General features: G+C 36.9%; 1 protein-coding gene across 1 annotated transcript; it reads left to right on the forward strand.

Annotated features, from left to right (window-relative positions):
* The first annotated feature begins 6,604 nt into the window (after positions 1 to 6,604).
* LOC5565352 (GTP-binding protein 10 homolog) lies at positions 6,605 to 14,870 on the forward strand. Its single transcript, XM_001649684.2, has 4 exons — positions 6,605 to 6,758; positions 6,820 to 7,342; positions 14,126 to 14,488; positions 14,545 to 14,870. The coding sequence occupies exons 1-4, from the start codon at positions 6,717 to 6,719 to the stop codon at positions 14,772 to 14,774; spliced, it is 1,158 nt and encodes a 385-aa protein (XP_001649734.1). The 5' UTR covers positions 6,605 to 6,716; the 3' UTR covers positions 14,775 to 14,870.
* Positions 14,871 to 17,593: the final 2,723 nt, after the last annotated feature.

A 17,593-nucleotide genomic window follows, 5' to 3' on the forward strand; every position in this document is an offset into this window, starting at 1 on the left:
GATCGTTCCTTGACCGTTTCTTGTCCTATCCTTTTGCACAGTATTCATGATCAGCGTACCAGCCAATAAGCTCGCCCATAAGAATAGGCCTATTCACATGACGTTCAAAAACAGCTGATCGGGAAGCTCTTTGACAGTTCTTCTATGAAAATGACAGCCTCGTGTATGCACCGGTCCTCCACCGATGTAAGCAAATGCATAGACGGACCTGTCACATGAAAAGGCCTATAGTAAGGGCCCATTCACAAATTTCATAAAGCTAGAGGGGGTGGGTGGGTGTCCTAGCGATGTTACGGCCCATACGAAAATTGAATAACATTCATACATAAAGCGTTACAAGGGGGTGGGTGGGTGCCCAAAAAGGCCAATTTCAGCGTTATGAAATAAATGAATGAACCCTAAGGCGAGATTTTACTGAGGAATTTCACACGGGGAAAAATTCTGTGGTAAAAATAACTATTTTAGCTGATTACGCCCATTCTTAAAACTACCATGGAAATTCAGACCAATTTACTATGTTCACGGTATACCCCACCGCATTACTGGTACATTTGACAGAAATAATTTCCAACAATCTGATTCCAACTACAGACATGGTAAAATCAAGCGCATTTCTGGTCTGCTGAAAATTGCCGGTGCGAGCGCTTAAGGTGAAAGTTCACTGCGTCTGCAGTAAGGCAGTTCGTAGTATTCGTGAGATAAATTAAGTTTATTTGCAGTATATGTAGTAGTGACATCTTAGTGAGACTGACAGCCACAAAACATACATACCGGAGTAATATATTCGATTCCGTGAGAGCTTTTAACGCATAGTTTGTTCGAGCACAAAAGTGACGAATTCTAGCGTAACATTTGAAAAGGGCCTATCTGCAAAACGTAAACATTGAGAAATTCTCAATTGAAGATTCCGTACCATATTTAAAATTCCTATTTTAAACCCATTCGCATTTTTACTAGTTTCATACCTGTGTTCGACACCCATTAAAGTCTGTTGCGTGGCCCATTATGTTTCTAATCTCAAATAACACAACAACTCGTAAAAATTGTTGAATTCAAACATCATCGGCAGATAGGCCCTATTATGAATCTTCAAACCAGTTAGGCCCTTTCAGTTAGGCCCTTTGATTGAACATGGTTTCAGTTAGGCCCTTTAATAATTTGCTAATTTTATTGATTTTTGAATTGGTTTGCATAAATCTTGAACAAAATTTAGCGATTATGTGAATAAACACTATATAATAGCTAAATATTGGAAATTTTCGGTTGAAGATATTTATTATTCCTATTTCAAACCCATTCGATTTTTACTAGTTTCATACTTGGGGAAGATCCAAAAATGACGTCCATCGTTTTTCGGGATTTCTAGAACCCTTCTACCACCTCTGTCACGCTTTTTCTAATACCCAATCCATGCACTGTCACATTTTCGTACATCCCCCCATTGGGGGAGGCCCCAATTGATGGACGTCATTTTCGGATAACCCCTTGTGTTCGACACTTATAATGGTCTATTACGTGGCTCACAACGATTTGAATTTGAAATAGCACAACAACTTGTAAAAATAGTTCAATTCAAACATCATCCGCAGATAGGCCCCTTAACGAATTTTCAAACCAGTTAGGCCCTTCTTGAATTTGCTAATTTTATTGATTATTGAAGTGATTTGCATAATTCTTCGACAACATTTGATGATTATGTGAGGAAACAACACAATATCATACAAGCTAAATATTGGAAACTATTCTATACAAAATCAGCAACATATTGATTATTGATTTTTTAAACCCATTAACTTTTTTACTAGTTTTATACTTGTGTTAGACACTCATTATGGTTTATTACGTGGCTCACAACGATTTGAATTTGAAATAGGGTAGGTGTACCAGTTATGGACATAGTGGTTCCCTATTTCGCCATACGGGATTACTGGAATGTTTTCACATTTTGAAAAGTTGTGTGTGTTCTACTAGTAAGATTTAAGATATTTCTTGATGTTTAAACATTCAAAAATATTTGAAATGTGAAAGTTATCGAAATTTTACGTATGGCCAAATAGGGAACCACTATGGCCATAACTGGTACACTTTCCCTAGCACAACAACTTGTAAAAATAGTTCAATTCAAACATCATCCGCAGATAGGCCCCTTAACGAATTTTCAAACCAGTTAGGCCCTTCTTGAATTTGCTAATTTTATTGATTATTGAAGTGATTTGCATAATTCTTCGACAACATTTGATGATTATGTGAGGAAACAACACAATATCATACAAGATAAATATTGGAAACTATTCTATACAAAATCAGCAACATATTGATTATTGATTTTTTAAACCCATTAACTTTTTTACTAGTTTTATACTTGTGTTAGACACTCATTATGGTTTATTACGTGGCTCACAACGATTTGAATTTGAAATAGCACAACAACTTGTAAAAATAGTTCAATTCAAACATCATCCGCAGATAGGCCCCTTAACGAATTTTCAAACCAGTTAGGCCCTTCTTGAATTTGCTAATTTTATTGATTATTGAAGTGATTTGCATAATTCTTCGACAACATTTGATGATTATGTGAGGAAACAACACAATATCATACAAGATAAATATTGGAAACTATTCTATACAAAATCAGCAACATATTGATTATTGATTTTTTAAACCCATTAACTTTTTTACTAGTTTTATACTTGTGTTAGACACTCATTATGGTTTATTACGTGGCTCACAACGATTTGAATTTGAAATAGCACAACAACTTGTAAAAATAGTTCAATTCAAACATCATCCGCAGATAGGCCCCTTAACGAATTTTCAAACCAGTTAGGCCCTTCTTGAATTTGCTAATTTTATTGATTATTGAAGTGATTTGCATAATTCTTCGACAACATTTGATGATTATGTGAGGAAACAACACAATATCATACAAGCTAAATATTGGAAACTATTCTATACAAAATCAGCAACATATTGATTATTGATTTTTTAAACCCATTAACTTTTTTACTAGTTTTATACTTGTGTTAGACACTCATTATGGTTTATTACGTGGCTCACAACGATTTGAATTTGAAATAGCACAACAACTTGTAAAAATAGTTCAATTCAAACATCATCCGCAGATAGGCCCCTTAACGAATTTTCAAACCAGTTAGGCCCTTCTTGAATTTGCTAATTTTATTGATTATTGAAGTGATTTGCATAATTCTTCGACAACATTTGATGATTATGTGAGGAAACAACACAATATCATACAAGCTAAATATTGGAAACTATTCTATACAAAATCAGCAACATATTGATTATTGATTTTTTAAACCCATTAACTTTTTTACTAGTTTTATACTTGTGTTAGACACTCATTATGGTTTATTACGTGGCTCACAACGATTTGAATTTGAAATAGCACAACAACTTGTAAAAATAGTTCAATTCAAACATCATCCGCAGATAGGCCCCTTAACGAATTTTCAAACCAGTTAGGCCCTTTTTGAATTTGCTAATTTTATTGATTATTGAAGTGATTTGCATAATTCTTCGACAACATTTGATGATTATGTGAGGAAACAACACAATATCATACAAGCTAAATATTGGAAACTATTCTATACAAAATCAGCAACATATTGATTATTGATTTTTTAAACCCATTAACTTTTTTTACTAGTTTTATACTTGTGTTAGACACTCATTATGGTTTATTACGTGGCTCACAACGATTTGAATTTGAATTAGCACAACAACTTGTAAAAATAGTTCAATTCAAACATCATCCGCAGATAGGCCCCTTAACGAATTTTCAAACCAGTTAGGCCCTTTTTGAATTTGCTAATTTTATTGATTATTGAAGTGATTTGCATAATTCTTCGACAACATTTGATGATTATGTGAGAAAACAACACAATATCATACAAGCTAAATATTGGAAACTATTCTATACAAAATCAGCAACATATTGATTATTGATTTTTTAAACCCATTAACTTTTTTAACTAGTTTTATACTTGTGTTAGACACTCATTATGGTTTATTACGTGGCCCAGAACGTTAGTAATCTCAAATAGCATAACGACTCGTGAAAATGGTTGCATTCAAATATCATCAGCAGTTAGGCCCTTCAATGAATCTTCAAACCAGTTAGGCCCTTTCAGTTAGGCCCTCCGATTGGACATGGTTTCAGTTAGGCCCCTCCAGTTAGGCCCTTTTATTAAAATTAGTTCCAGTTAGGCCCTTTTGGAATTTGTAGATTTTATTGCTTATTGAAGTGATTTTCATAGTTTTTAAATAAAATAAAGCGAGAGAAAAACAATGTAATAGTTAAATGTTGGATATTCTCGGTTGAAGGTTCAGTACCTTATTGATTATATCTATTTCAAACCCATTCACTTTTTTACTTGTTTTATACTTGAGGGCCTTCCTTAGCCGAGCAGTTTAAGTCCGCGGCTACAAAGCAAAGCCATTCTGAAGGTATCTGAGTTCCATTCCCGGTCGGTCCAGGTTTTTTTCGTAATGAAAATTTCCTTTACTTTCCTAAATATAGAGTACCTTCGTACTTGTCACACGATATATGAATGCGAAAATGGCAACTTGTCAAAGAAAGCTCTCAGTTTATAACTTGGAAGTACTCATTGAACACAAAGCTTAGAAGCAGGCTCTGTCCCAGTGAGGACGTAATGCCAAGAAGAAGTATAAGAAGAATTCTTGCAGGGCTGTTACAAAAACAAACGAATTTGTTTTTGTGAAAATTGCGACTTTTGGAACTCGATCCACAACTAGAGGCAACAAATAAAAATTATTCAAAATTTTTAATGAAATTGATTTTTTTTCAGGATAAAAAATCAGTTTTTCAACTAACTTCGCATTAAGATTATGATAAAACTAGTAAAAAAGAGAATGGGCTTGAAATAGGAATCAATATAGTACTGAATCTTCAATAAAGAATTTTTAATAATCAATGTTGATTTTCTCACATACCTAATCGATTGATTTTGATCTAAAACTTTGAAAATCACTTCAATAATCAATAAAATTAATAAATTACAAAAGGGCCTAACTGGAACTAAGTTCAATAAAAAGGCCTAACTGGAGGGGCCTAACTGAAACCATGTTCAATCAAAGGGCCTAACTGAAAGGGCCTAACTGGTTTGCAGACTCGTAAAAGGGCCTATCTGCCGATGATGTTGGAATTCAACCATTTTCACGAGTTGTTTTGTTATTTAGGATTTAAAACGTTATGGGCCACCTAGTAGACTATCATGAGTGTCGAACACATGTATAAAACTAGTAAATAGGAGAAAGGGTTTGAAATATGAATAATCAATATAGTACTGAATCTTCAATAAAGAATTTTCAATATTCAATGTTGATTTTCTCACATAATCGATTGATTTTGTTCTAAAACTTTGAAAATCTATTCAATAATCAATAAAATTAACAAATTCCAAAAGGGCCTAACTGGAACTATGTTAAATAAAAGGGCCTAACTGGAGGGGCCTAACTGAAACCATGTTCAATTAAAGGACCTAATTGAAAGGGCCTAACTGGTTTGAAGACTCGTAAAAGGGCCTATCTGCCGGTGATGTTTGAATTCAACATTTTTTACTAGTTTTTATGTTATGTTAGATTTAAAACGTTACGTGGCCCAGTAATAGACTATGAGTGTCGAACAAAAGTTTAAAACTATTAGATAGCAATGAGTTTAAAATAGTAACAATTAATATGTTACAGAATCTTCAATCGAGCATTTCTCAATTTTCACGTTATGCTGATCACTATACAAGGGCTAAATATTGAAAAATATGAAGAAAAATTAAAAATGCACGGAAGGGCCAATCTGATTTTGATCGAAATTTTCAGTTAGGCCCTTTTATGACCAGTTAGGCCCTCTTAGTTTTATCATTTTCAGATAGGCCCTTTTAAATTTGAATAAAATTACCATTAATAATGCATTTTGCATGCCCGTAAGAGTATGTAGGAGTAATTTACGTAAAAAATGATACGAATAATGAATAATCAAGTTTGTTTACATTTTGCAGTTAGGCCCTTTTCAAATGTTACGCTAGAATTATTATATTTTCGCGTTGAAAAACAACTCCAGTCAAAAATGTGAAACATATAGAGTATTCCATCAAGATTTCATAGTGCTGCGATGTGTGGAAGAGCAGGTATAAACGGAAAACGTTTGTGTTTTGAAAGGGTACAAATGTTGTGAGAGAATTAGTGCATTCGCGAAGTGATTTTAATTCTTCACAAAACTAGGGATATATTGATAGTAGAGATCCAGAATGTGTCCGGATGCAAAGAATATACACTGTATTGATATGAGTAGCAAAATATACTCATTCTAAGCAGGTTAGTTGGTACATTTTACATTTTTCTTGGACGCTTTCAGTGGCTGTGGGAGAGTATGGATGAGGGGAAGCGTTTGGAGGAAAGGAAGCTGAGAGAGTTGACGGGTGCCATATTGACTGCCATCTTTGTACAATTGGGAAAATGTCCTTAAGTTAACTCCCTAAAATGGTACTTTTTACCGCACAATTTTTTTTGCGTGTATGATAAACTTATCATATTTCGACCATCACCAGCCAAACCCTGTGACTTTTCTGTCGTCATGTGCGTTTTGTTTGCAAACAGCCGGTAGCAACTCGTGTCGTGTTCACATCTGAGACGTTCGCATCTTTCACATAACTTTTTTAAATGTTATTTAATGTAAAATAATGGTACAACTACATAATTTTCTCACAGCCTCTGCCAAAAAAGTAGGTAATCATGAATTGAGTATTCAACTATTTGTACATAACTATTATTTTTTATTTGTAGTACATTAGAAGTCATTTACGTGGAAAGTTCCTCGACAGTTTACGACTGGCCGTGCGAGGTGGCCACGGAGGTAACGGATTACCAAAGTACGGCGGTGTTGGCGGCCAAGGTGGAGCAGTTTATTTCATAGCCAAAGAGGGCAAAACCCTAAAAGATGTCTTGCACAAGTATCGTGCCAAAAAGGTCACGGCGGGTAACGGAGAAGAAAGCAGCAAAGCTCGAATTCTGGGACGCCGAGGATTAGATGAGCAAGTTGAGGTCCCAGTGGGGATTCGAGTGTTGGAAGACGACGGGGCTTTCGTGGCTGAACTGGATGAGGAAGGAAAGACTTGCTTGGCGGCCGGAGGAGGAAGTGGTGGCTGTGCTGGAAATTCGTTTCTAGGGAAGGCTGGACAAACGAGAACTTTGAAGTTGGATCTCAAGTTGATTGCCGATGTAGGATTGGTTGGATTTCCAAACGCGGGTAAAAGTACCCTGGTGAAGGCCCTTTCGAATGCTACGCCAAAGATTGCTTCATATCCCTGTAAGTATGGGTGGTCTACAGTGACTCAATTTCATGTTCGTAAAGGGTACTTTTCACATCAAGGTGACGATAAACTATACAATGATATATCGTATTCAAAATATTTTATCAATAATGAAGGAAACAGTTTATCCATTTACTTTCATCTTGAAGGGGTGGTAGAAGATCTCATTTTAGATATTTGATCGTTGTATTGTGTAGTGTTGATTAGAGGTTGCATGATTTTCAAGATAATGGCAATTTTTTTATTATAATAATTAGATATTTTACCTTCTGATCTGTTTTTCAATTCCAAACATTACATTAATTTCTTATATCAAGGTGTTCTGTGTTGGAAAACACTATCATCATAATTTGGAAAAACTAAATATTTTGTTAACCACATTTCATTGGCCGTAGCAGTTCAGAATTTTTACTGGTGAGTTGATTTCACCAGAGAAATCAAAGAGTCAGAGAAAAAAAAAAACGCTTGCAATTAATTTATCCTAACTTAACCTAGATATATAACGCATTTATCGTGGCAATAGAAGATTGTAACGATTTTTGTCTATAAAATTTATTTAATTAATTACCTGAATTAATGAATTACCTGAATTGGTTTCTGTTGAAATTCCTGGAAAGCGTCTTGGAAACAGTTTATGATTGACGATGAATAGTTGACACATATCTCGCATAACTTCTGATCTCGCCCTAAAAGCCATTGGTAACCATGTGTGTAGCTCATTGTTTCTGAGGATTTGAATGTATTTTCATGTTATTTAACAACGCTATGGGGAAGAAAATATCATTATCTACCTGTCCGTGGTATTGGTTTGGGTGTTTATTCTTTCATTTGCTCAGAAACAACGAGCTACACACGTGGTTACCAATGGCTTTTAGGGCGTTATCTCAGAGTATGCGAGATATGACCTTCATTATTGATTGAGTATTGTAAATTCGATATCCCTGCCCTAGGACGTGTAATCTTGCCGCGATGGGTGGGCTTACCCCATTAGCACTTATATGGGAACCAAAGACATGTCCAGTCGTGGTGGTATCACATCAGGAAATATTTGTTTAATGCCGCGTGATTCTATAACATTCCCCAGAAAACCATTCCCCCGAAAACCATTCCCCAGAATTCCGTTCCCCAGAATGAACCATTCCCCAGAAAATCGTTCCCCAGAATGTAACATTCCCCAGAATTCCATTCCCCAGAATGCACCATTCCCCAGAAAGCTATATGAATATCCATTTTTTTTTTCTTTTTTTAATTATTGCTTTGCGTGAGTCACCTTATGTGGGGGCGCAGATTGTCGTAGCGGTAAACGCGCAGCTATTCAGCAAGACCAAGATGAGGGTCGTGAGCTCGTATCCCACCGGTCGAGGATCTTTTCGGGTTGGAAATTTTCTCGACTTCCCAGGGCATAGAGTATCTTCGTACCTGCCACACGATATACGCATGCAAAAATGGTCATTGGCATAGTAAGCTCTCAGTTAATAACTGTGGAAGTGCTCATAAAAACACTAAGCTGAGAAGCAGGCTCTGTCCCAGTAGGAACGTAACGCCAGAAAAGAGGAAGAAGAGTCACTTATGTGACAGGCTAAGGTCTGATGTGACAAAACAAATATGTAGGTAGGAGGGTTAGGGACATAATGAACACACGGGGCGAAATGGACACCCCCTTACTCTCTGGGAATATGCATATTTCAGCAAAACTTTATAAACTGTACGAAATCTGTATTGTATATGAACGTTTTGACGGTATAAAAGTTTACGCTTTGCTTCATTTGTCCTCTGAAATTCTACTATATTTTTTTCTCAGCTTCAAATTAGTTTATAAGCAAAGCAGAGGAAGCGGTGGATTTATTTTAGAGCAAAGAAACATATTTCCATTCTATGTAAAATAAGCATTTACCTAATGTGTCCAATATGCCCATAATCCCCCTATTCATGAGTATTTTGCATATTATTATAATACACCCTTTTTTTAATACATTCCCATAAAATATACAGACTATATGTTTATTTTTGCATATATAGTGATGCACCCTTCTTTCAGTGTTATCTCATTAATGATATAGGCAAAATATATCGATGGAGAGCCCATATAGCAAAAGGTCACTTGGCATAAAATAATTTGGTATAAAACCATTTGCCATCCAGCCATACTTATGCTCCTTCTTTTCAAAAAGGATGTTCTTCATGTCATGCCAAATGGTCATTGGTCAAATAACCATTATACCAAATGGTCCTTGATCATTTAATCAATCATGCCAAATGCCTTCTTTCCATTTGGTATTCTTACGGAAAATTTTGTCTATATCGTCAACAGGATAAGACTGAAAGAAGGGTGTATCACTATTTTGTGCAAAATTAAACAAGTCATTTGTAATTTAGACTTGACGCAAAGAAGGGCGTATCATTTTAATGTGCAGAATAGTAAGTTTTTATTCTGCCGAGTTTACGTAATCATTATATCGGAAACGTATAATATGATACTACGAACGTCTTTATTCTAATCGGTGTAGCCCTAAAAAGTAAGAGGTGATGCACCTTCTTAAAACATTGATGAAAAGCTGCATACATCACTACATTTGATAAAAATTGGACATACATGTGAAATTATACATTTGGAATCTACTATACCGAAAGAAGGGTGTAGCTCTATTTTGTGCAGAGTAGTGATGAGTTGTTCTTCTTCTTCTTTCTGGCGTTACGTCCCCACTGGGACAGAGCCTGCTTCTCAGCTTAGTGTTCTTATGAGCACTTCCACAGTTATTAACTGAGAGCTTACTATGCCAATGACCATTTTTGCATGCGTATATCGTGTGGCAGGTACGAAGATACTCTATGCCCTGGGAAGTCGAGAAAATTTCCAACCCGAAAAGATCCTCGACCAGTGGGATTCGAACCCACGACCCTCAGCTTGGTCTTGCTGAATAGCTGCGCGTTTACCGCTACGGCTATCTGGGCCCCTTAAGTGATGAGTTGTATATTCTTTTAAATAAATATTGGATATTGTGTTTCCCCATAGACTGATCTATCAGTTTTTATAAGTGCCAATAAAAGTGAAACTACTGTGATAGTTCATTTGCAAATGAAATTTGAATTATGCGTTAAGTGTTCATAATTAGTAGCACCAATGCTAATCTTCTCATGTACTTGTAAACAACTTTGTATGGAGTTTAATTTTCAAGTTTTTTAAATAGATTATTTCAAAACTTTAAAGTAGGTATATAATTTTCTGGGGAATGGTCCATTCTGGGGATTGGTTTTCTGGGGAATGGTTCATTCTGGGGAGTGAAATTCTGGGGAATGGTACATTCTGGGGAATGAGATTCTGGGGAATGGAATTCTGGGGAATGGGTTTCGGGGGAATGGTTTTCTGGGGAATGTTATAGAATCATGCCGCGTCATCAACCATCTGGCATAGATGCATCAATCTTACGGATGTGATCCAACGGTTATCCTGTTACCAGGCATCGGGGTAACAGGAGCCGTAGCCACGCTTCGATGCAGATAGGTTAGATTTTGTTTAAATGGTTATAATATTGACTAATGAGGAGAATGACTGAGGATCCATCGAGTAGAATGTGACACAAATGTTAATTTGTTATGCTTCTCTTATTAGAATCATAATAAAAAACCACATTTATTATGTTGGTATCATAAAACTACAACAACTTCATTCTCGCAAAATTATAATAAATAGATAGGGCTTACTATTTCTTTATTATTTCTAGTATAGTTTTTAACACATAGAAATGTATTTACGACGATTCTAAATGAAAACAGACGAGACCAGATTTGAATATGAATAGATGTATAAAACAAACTGATCAAAATCATTATTGACCAACATGACAAAAGTAGTAAACTTAAAATATTCAACTTGTCCAAGTACTAATAAACATGTTAAAAAGGACCTTTAGCAATACTGACCAACGGGACTGAGGAAAAACTAGATCAACAGTCAACACATAAAGTTTCCGATGTCGTTGACTATAATCAGCGATGTAGTCAAATGTAATTCAATGAAAACTCACTAAATCCTGTTTATTCCTAATACTAATAACTTTCTTTCTTTCTTTCTTTTCATGTATAACAACTAACAACAACACCATCACGAGGGAGCAAGTCGTCTGTCGTATGTATCAAACGTCGTGTTAGGAGCCGAAGCACATAGATCAGCACGGACACGGATCGAATTACCATCAAACTGAGGTAAAAACGATCCATATGCATTGGTGGGTATACTAATGTCGTTTTCGATTATTCCCGACGGTGCACCGCGCGAGTGTAACAATTGACACCGGAAAATAGAACGGTTTCGGTGCAATGTTTTGATAGCGTATGATGGTGTTTGTGAAGACGTCAATCAAAACAAAATGTCATTTTTCAAACAGTTGCTGTTATTCATGATTTTCTGTTTGGGATTCGAAAATATCAGATTCGTTTGTATTTTGTGTAGTTTGTTAACGGTGTTTACAACACTGGCTATGATCATTACTATGCCGTGGACGAAAATGAATGTTCGGTATATGAAAATAAATTAATTTTTCCTGGGAATTGATACCATAATACATGTTTCGTAATTCAATAAAACATGTTTAAAATTCAGAATTTTCTTATTTCAATACTGTAAAAACTTATTTGACTTCATCGATCCTCTCTCTCTGGGTAATAACTTCGCCAAAACTTATACTTCCGCAATGTTTCTAGCTCACAATACAACAGATGAATCAGTTTTTTTTTGTAATAATACGTAAAAATCAACTTAATTCGATCATTGCATTACAACCCTAATGAAAAATCAATGTGGATTCTTGTCAATCGATTTTTTTTTAAATATAGTACTAGAGATTCTGTGATCCCAGTTTAAAATATGAGATCTTACAACTCCAGCCGCTGCTGATTCTATTTTGTTGACACCCATGTTTTTTGTTGGTGGCTGTGCGCAAATTTCGGAAAATTTGACTTAAATAAAATGTTTTTAATATAGTACTTACTGGTATACATGTTATCCAAATATCTGAAAGAAGAATTCAATTTTCTGACATAAGCTGCTAAAGTTCATACTGATAGGACATTGTATTGTATTTTTGTATTATTTATAAATGCTTAGAATAATTCATCTTTAACTGAATAAAAATATTGAATTCTGAAATAAATCCATTTTATCCACGCAGTCGAAAATGAGCATAAATGAAGCATCTTGTTTGTTCGTTACCTAAAACAATCAAAACAAGGATGCCACTGACAGCTAAGAACCATATATGTATTGGTAAAAAGAGTGCATTACCTGCTACACCCATCTCGATCAGGGTGTAGGATTTTCTGCACCGGTGGCGATCGAGTGTAAAAACGGTGTGCTACCTGCGTAATAAAAGAACGGTTTGGGTGCAACTTTTGCTACACCGGTGGGAAAACGGTGCAGGCGGTGCAAATAAAGAAAAACGACATAAGAAAGGGGTAAGTAACATTTTTAGTTCTTAGCGAACACATATTGTATATCATTTCAGCCCCCTATATATTCATAATACCGTACCAATAATACCGTACCAATAACTTTGTCTATCCAAACTGTAAACTAACTTGAGACATTATTCAATTGAATTCTCATTTTGAGAAGACCTCAGAACAATAACAATAAGACGAACATAAAGCACATCGATGACCACACCAAACACATTTACTGTACATTTAGATTTGATACAGTTAAACCTCCATGAGTCGATGTTCTATGACTCGATATCGACTCATGGAACCATACTAAAAACGAAATTTCATGGTTACTACGATGGTCCCTCGAAACAGCTTTTCAAAGGATTCTTGTGACTCGATATTTCCATGAGTCGATGGTCCCTTCAATATCGACTCATGGAGGTTTGACTGTACTTCTCCTCATATTAATTATCTACAACTTGGATTCGGTACTACAAGGCAACATAGACAGTCATCTCTCCTAGAAAAGTATTGTATTGATTAGCATTCCAGTACGACCTTCGGAAGATAAAAACTATTTAAAACCAAAAACTTGATTCATATTTTGAAATTTATTCATATAGTATAACACATCACATTTCAGACTAGTAGCATAAACGACTAAAATACTAGAGAATACATGACGTACAATGACGAGGCACTTCAGATAGTTCTTGTTCGCGTATAGATGGAAGTACATTTCATGTTTTTCATTTCAATAACCTTCATTCATTCGGGAAAAAAGGTATCGTTTGATATACGACCGCATTCTGTATAATTAACATTTTCTGTCTATCATTGTCAAAAGATGCTTGGAGATGACATCTGTGCTACAATTTGTCAACATAGACTACTACAACATAGCTCTGTATGTTATTTCCAAGAAATGCATTAATTAATAACATATATTTTCATGTCGCTTCTCCATGCGTAAACAAGAATCCGAATTGCTCAGAACAATAGGATGACTATACAAACATGACTACGGGTGGGAAACTGAAGCAAAAACAATTTAATAAAACTACTTCTGCACAATATTCATCCAAAATAGTGTTAAAGCGGGCAACATAGCCTATTCCGTCTAAATATTGGCAAAAGTAGAGGTAAAAATTTGCACTACGGGGTCCAGCACAGACAACGAAGCTGTCATACAGCTCCAGCTGAGTACACCATAAAAAAAAAAAGTATTGTAAATTCGATATATCATTTGATAGTTTTTTTACCAACTTGACATGAAAAGAGTGCTCTTTAAAAATATGAGTCGTTGTAATTAAAAATTGATAGTTGATTTCCAAATAAAACTTGATTTTCCGCAGTCACAACGATACGGCCACAAATCGGTACTATTGAGTATGAAGACTATCGGCAAATAACGATAGCCGATTTGCCCGGGCTTATCGAGGGAGCACATGCCAATTTTGGAATGGGTCACAAGTTTCTGAAACATGTGGAGCGGACACGGCTGCTGTTGATCATAGTGGATGTTTTTGGGTTCCAATTGAGCCAAAGCCATCGGCGGCGAAACTGCTTGGAAAATATCTACGCGTTGAATAAAGAGCTTGAGCTCTACGATAAGACCTTGCTGGAAAAGCCATGTGTACTGCTAGTGAACAAAATGGACAAAGATGGTGCAATAGAGGAAATTTGTAAATACGATAAATATTTTGGGAAGCTGGAAGGTAGGTTTCAAGCTATAATGGTCTTACATTATTAAAGATTATTATTTTTATTGTAGATGGTCTTCAGCACTGCCCTGAGGAGTTGATCCCTAACCAAATAATCAACTTTGAGCGAATAATACCGATTTCCGCTAAAAGTGTCACGGAAATCGACAAAGTGAAAGTCGCTGTGAGAGAAGTACTGGACGCAAAAGCGGAAGAACGATTACGCAACGACGCAAAAGACAGCGATAATCTAGAAGCGCTTCGGGGGAAACTGCACGAGAGAGGGCCAAAAGTGGGATAGACTCTCTAGGATTAGGATCAATGTAGGAAAGTGGGAAAAATGTCCTAAGTGCTGCGTAGGGATGAATGAAAATATATTTTAGAATTAACACTTGAAGATGAAGGGTTTTACTAGAGTATACCAGGGTTGGTATCTGGTCTCTTTTCAGAGCCTCGGTTAGTATTTTAATGAAAGAAGTCGTCCATTAATTATAATTTAGTTTTAATTTTCATACAATAAGTCTCACCATGGGGGGAGGGGTGAAAAATGCTCAAAATTGTCTTACGTAATAATTTAACAGCCAAAGTTCATATTTGTAATGGATGGGAGCTCATTCCTTGCTGTGCGCTTGAACAAGACAGTTCAGTCTTTGGCAGACGGTATCAGGTATCAGAAGGCCGGCTCCAAAGGCACGTTCCCCACCAGTTGGGAGATTTGTGCCATCGCCATATTTGAGCCTATTTCATCATCTACCCGATGGGAGAGGAAAGGGAAGGGAAAGATGGGAGGAAATAGGAGTGGGGTCCCTTGAAGAGGGAAGATCGCATAAGCGAAATGAGAGCATGTAGCTCCATACCACAATGGGTTCGAACAGCGCACAGTGGCGGCCCTTTTAAACAAAGGTCGGACAAAACCTCAAATACGTCCCAAATCGCTTGATAATGGTAATCTATCAACTATCTTGGATACCTGATATCATCCCGTTGGAAACAACTGTCAAATTGAAAATTCGATTGTCTAGTGAAATTTGTCAAAACTAAGTTCTTTTATACAATCGAATAAAAAGGCTTTTATTACAAAAAAAAAAAATGATTATAATGTAGAAACTTGTGTATAAACCTAATTTAGAGATACATATTTAAGTTCCGTGTAGTAATTTCAGTAAAGTTTCAATTGAGTTAAGACACATTATACAGATTTTCATCATTCAAATCAGATAAATTATAATGAAAAATGAAAATTGAATTTTCACCTCTAGGGGCAAAGAGGGGCAAGAAAAATATTGCACGTTAGAAAGTATGGATGATTTGCTGCTTCATAGTGAGTGACTCATTTTCTCGAAACACTTCACATAAAACGGACGAAGTTTTGAAAATTTATCAAAATTTTGAAGAAAGATTGCAAGCAACATTTTTTGCTACAAATAACAACTTAATATGTTGAAATTTATGTTATTATAGCCAAGTCTAAGGCTTAATACTACGCTTTCAAATTAAGCCTAATGAGCCTAAATCGGTTATGATTTCGTTGAGATACAGCTATTTGAAGTTTGTTAGGTGACCCATAGTTGATGAATTTTGTTCCAAACGAAAAGCGTTCAGTGTAGCAGCGCCGACTCGCATCGCCCAATGCTGAACGCAACGATGTGCGTTTGGAAAGGAAGTAGAGAAACGCGCGAAAACGACGACACAACGGAAGAGGAGAAAGCGAGGGAAAAGCGAATGCGAACGCCATTATTAGTTCACCCGTCTACCGAACAGGAAGCATCGCGACGCGTTCGTGCAAGTTTAAATAAAGTTAAGTTTGTTAAAGTTAATTTCGACTACCGATTCATTTCCGACCGCGATCCGAAAGGAAATCCGAAATTCCGCCCGATAAGAACCGTACTCTGGAAGTCCCGAAAATACAGTCTACCGAAACACGATTTTTTCCCGACCGAACATATGGTCCGAATCGAACCGGATTGGACTTCCCGAGAGCGTGCCGCCCCGAAATCGATTCACGAAACGTGATCCTGCTGAGGCAGAACAGAGCAAAAAGTGAATTCCTGCTGCGGCAGAAAAGTGCGAAATTCCTGCTGAGGCAGAACAGTGCTAAAAAGAAGATTTCTGCTGAGGCAGAACAGAAAAAAAGGACGAAAACAAAATGTCGGAGAACGAATTCCGTGGGTTTGACGAAAACGAAATGGCTTCCGAAGAAACTGGCAAAGGTGCCAGCCAAGTACCCGTCGTAACAGATCCCGTTATAGCAGCTCGGCTCAAATCGCTGAATCGCCAGAGAAATCTGGCAATGAACAAGGTTCTTCGCATCTACGAAAACGTCAACGTCCGGCTTCCGATCGATTCAGCTAACTTGAAAGTGTACGCATCGAAACTACAATCTGCGTATGACGAATACTCGAAATACCACAGCGAAATTATCGCCATAGTCCCGGACGATGCGGTGAGTGCGCAGGAGGACGAGTACATTCGCTTCGAGGATTATTATCAACATACTTCCGTCGCAGTCGAATCTCGCCTCATGCGGCAACCGGTGAATCAGGTGGCCCCTCCAGCGCAAGTCATCGTTCACCAGCAGCCATTAAAAGCTCCGATCCCCACTTTTGACGGTGAGTACACTAAGTGGCCAAAATTCAAAGCCATGTTTCAGGACGTAATGGCACAATCCCGCGACTCGGATGCGATAAAGCTCTACCACCTCGATAAGGCGCTGGTGGGAGCAGCGGCAGGAGTATTGGATGCGAAGACCATAAACGAGGGCAATTACACGCAAGCATGGACACTTCTATCCGAACGCTACGAGAACAAACGAGTGATTGTTGAGACTCACATCCGTGGTCTACTTTCACTCAAGAAAATGGCAACCGAATCCCACAAAGAGCTGCGATCCCTTCTCGATGAGTGCATCAACCACGTCGAAAGTCTCGAGTACCTAAAGCAGGAAGTAACTAGTGTGTCCGAACTGATGATCGTCTACCTACTAACTGCAGCTCTGGATAAATCGACCCGAAAGCAATGGGAGCAGACTCTGAAGCCAGGCGAGTTGCCACAATACAAATCCACGATGGCCTTCTTGAAGTCGCAGTGTCAAGTACTGGAGAGGTGCGAATCTGCATACCC

This window comes from Aedes aegypti, chromosome 2, assembly GCF_002204515.2.
Source record: "Aedes aegypti strain LVP_AGWG chromosome 2, AaegL5.0 Primary Assembly, whole genome shotgun sequence".
NCBI classification, from domain to species: domain Eukaryota; kingdom Metazoa; phylum Arthropoda; class Insecta; order Diptera; family Culicidae; genus Aedes; species Aedes aegypti.

What these genes read in the sequence shown, in the direction of transcription:
- LOC5565352 (XM_001649684.2), top strand. Translation starts at nt 6,717, where the DNA reads ATGGTACAACTACATAATTTTCTCACAGCCTCTGCCAAAAAA. An exon ending in AAAGATTGCTTCATATCCCT is followed by an intron (nt 7,343 to 14,125) that starts GTAAGTATGGGT and finishes GATTTTCCGCAG; the next exon opens with TCACAACGATACGGCCACAA. An exon ending in ATATTTTGGGAAGCTGGAAG is followed by an intron (nt 14,489 to 14,544) that starts GTAGGTTTCAAG and finishes TTTTTATTGTAG; the next exon opens with ATGGTCTTCAGCACTGCCCT.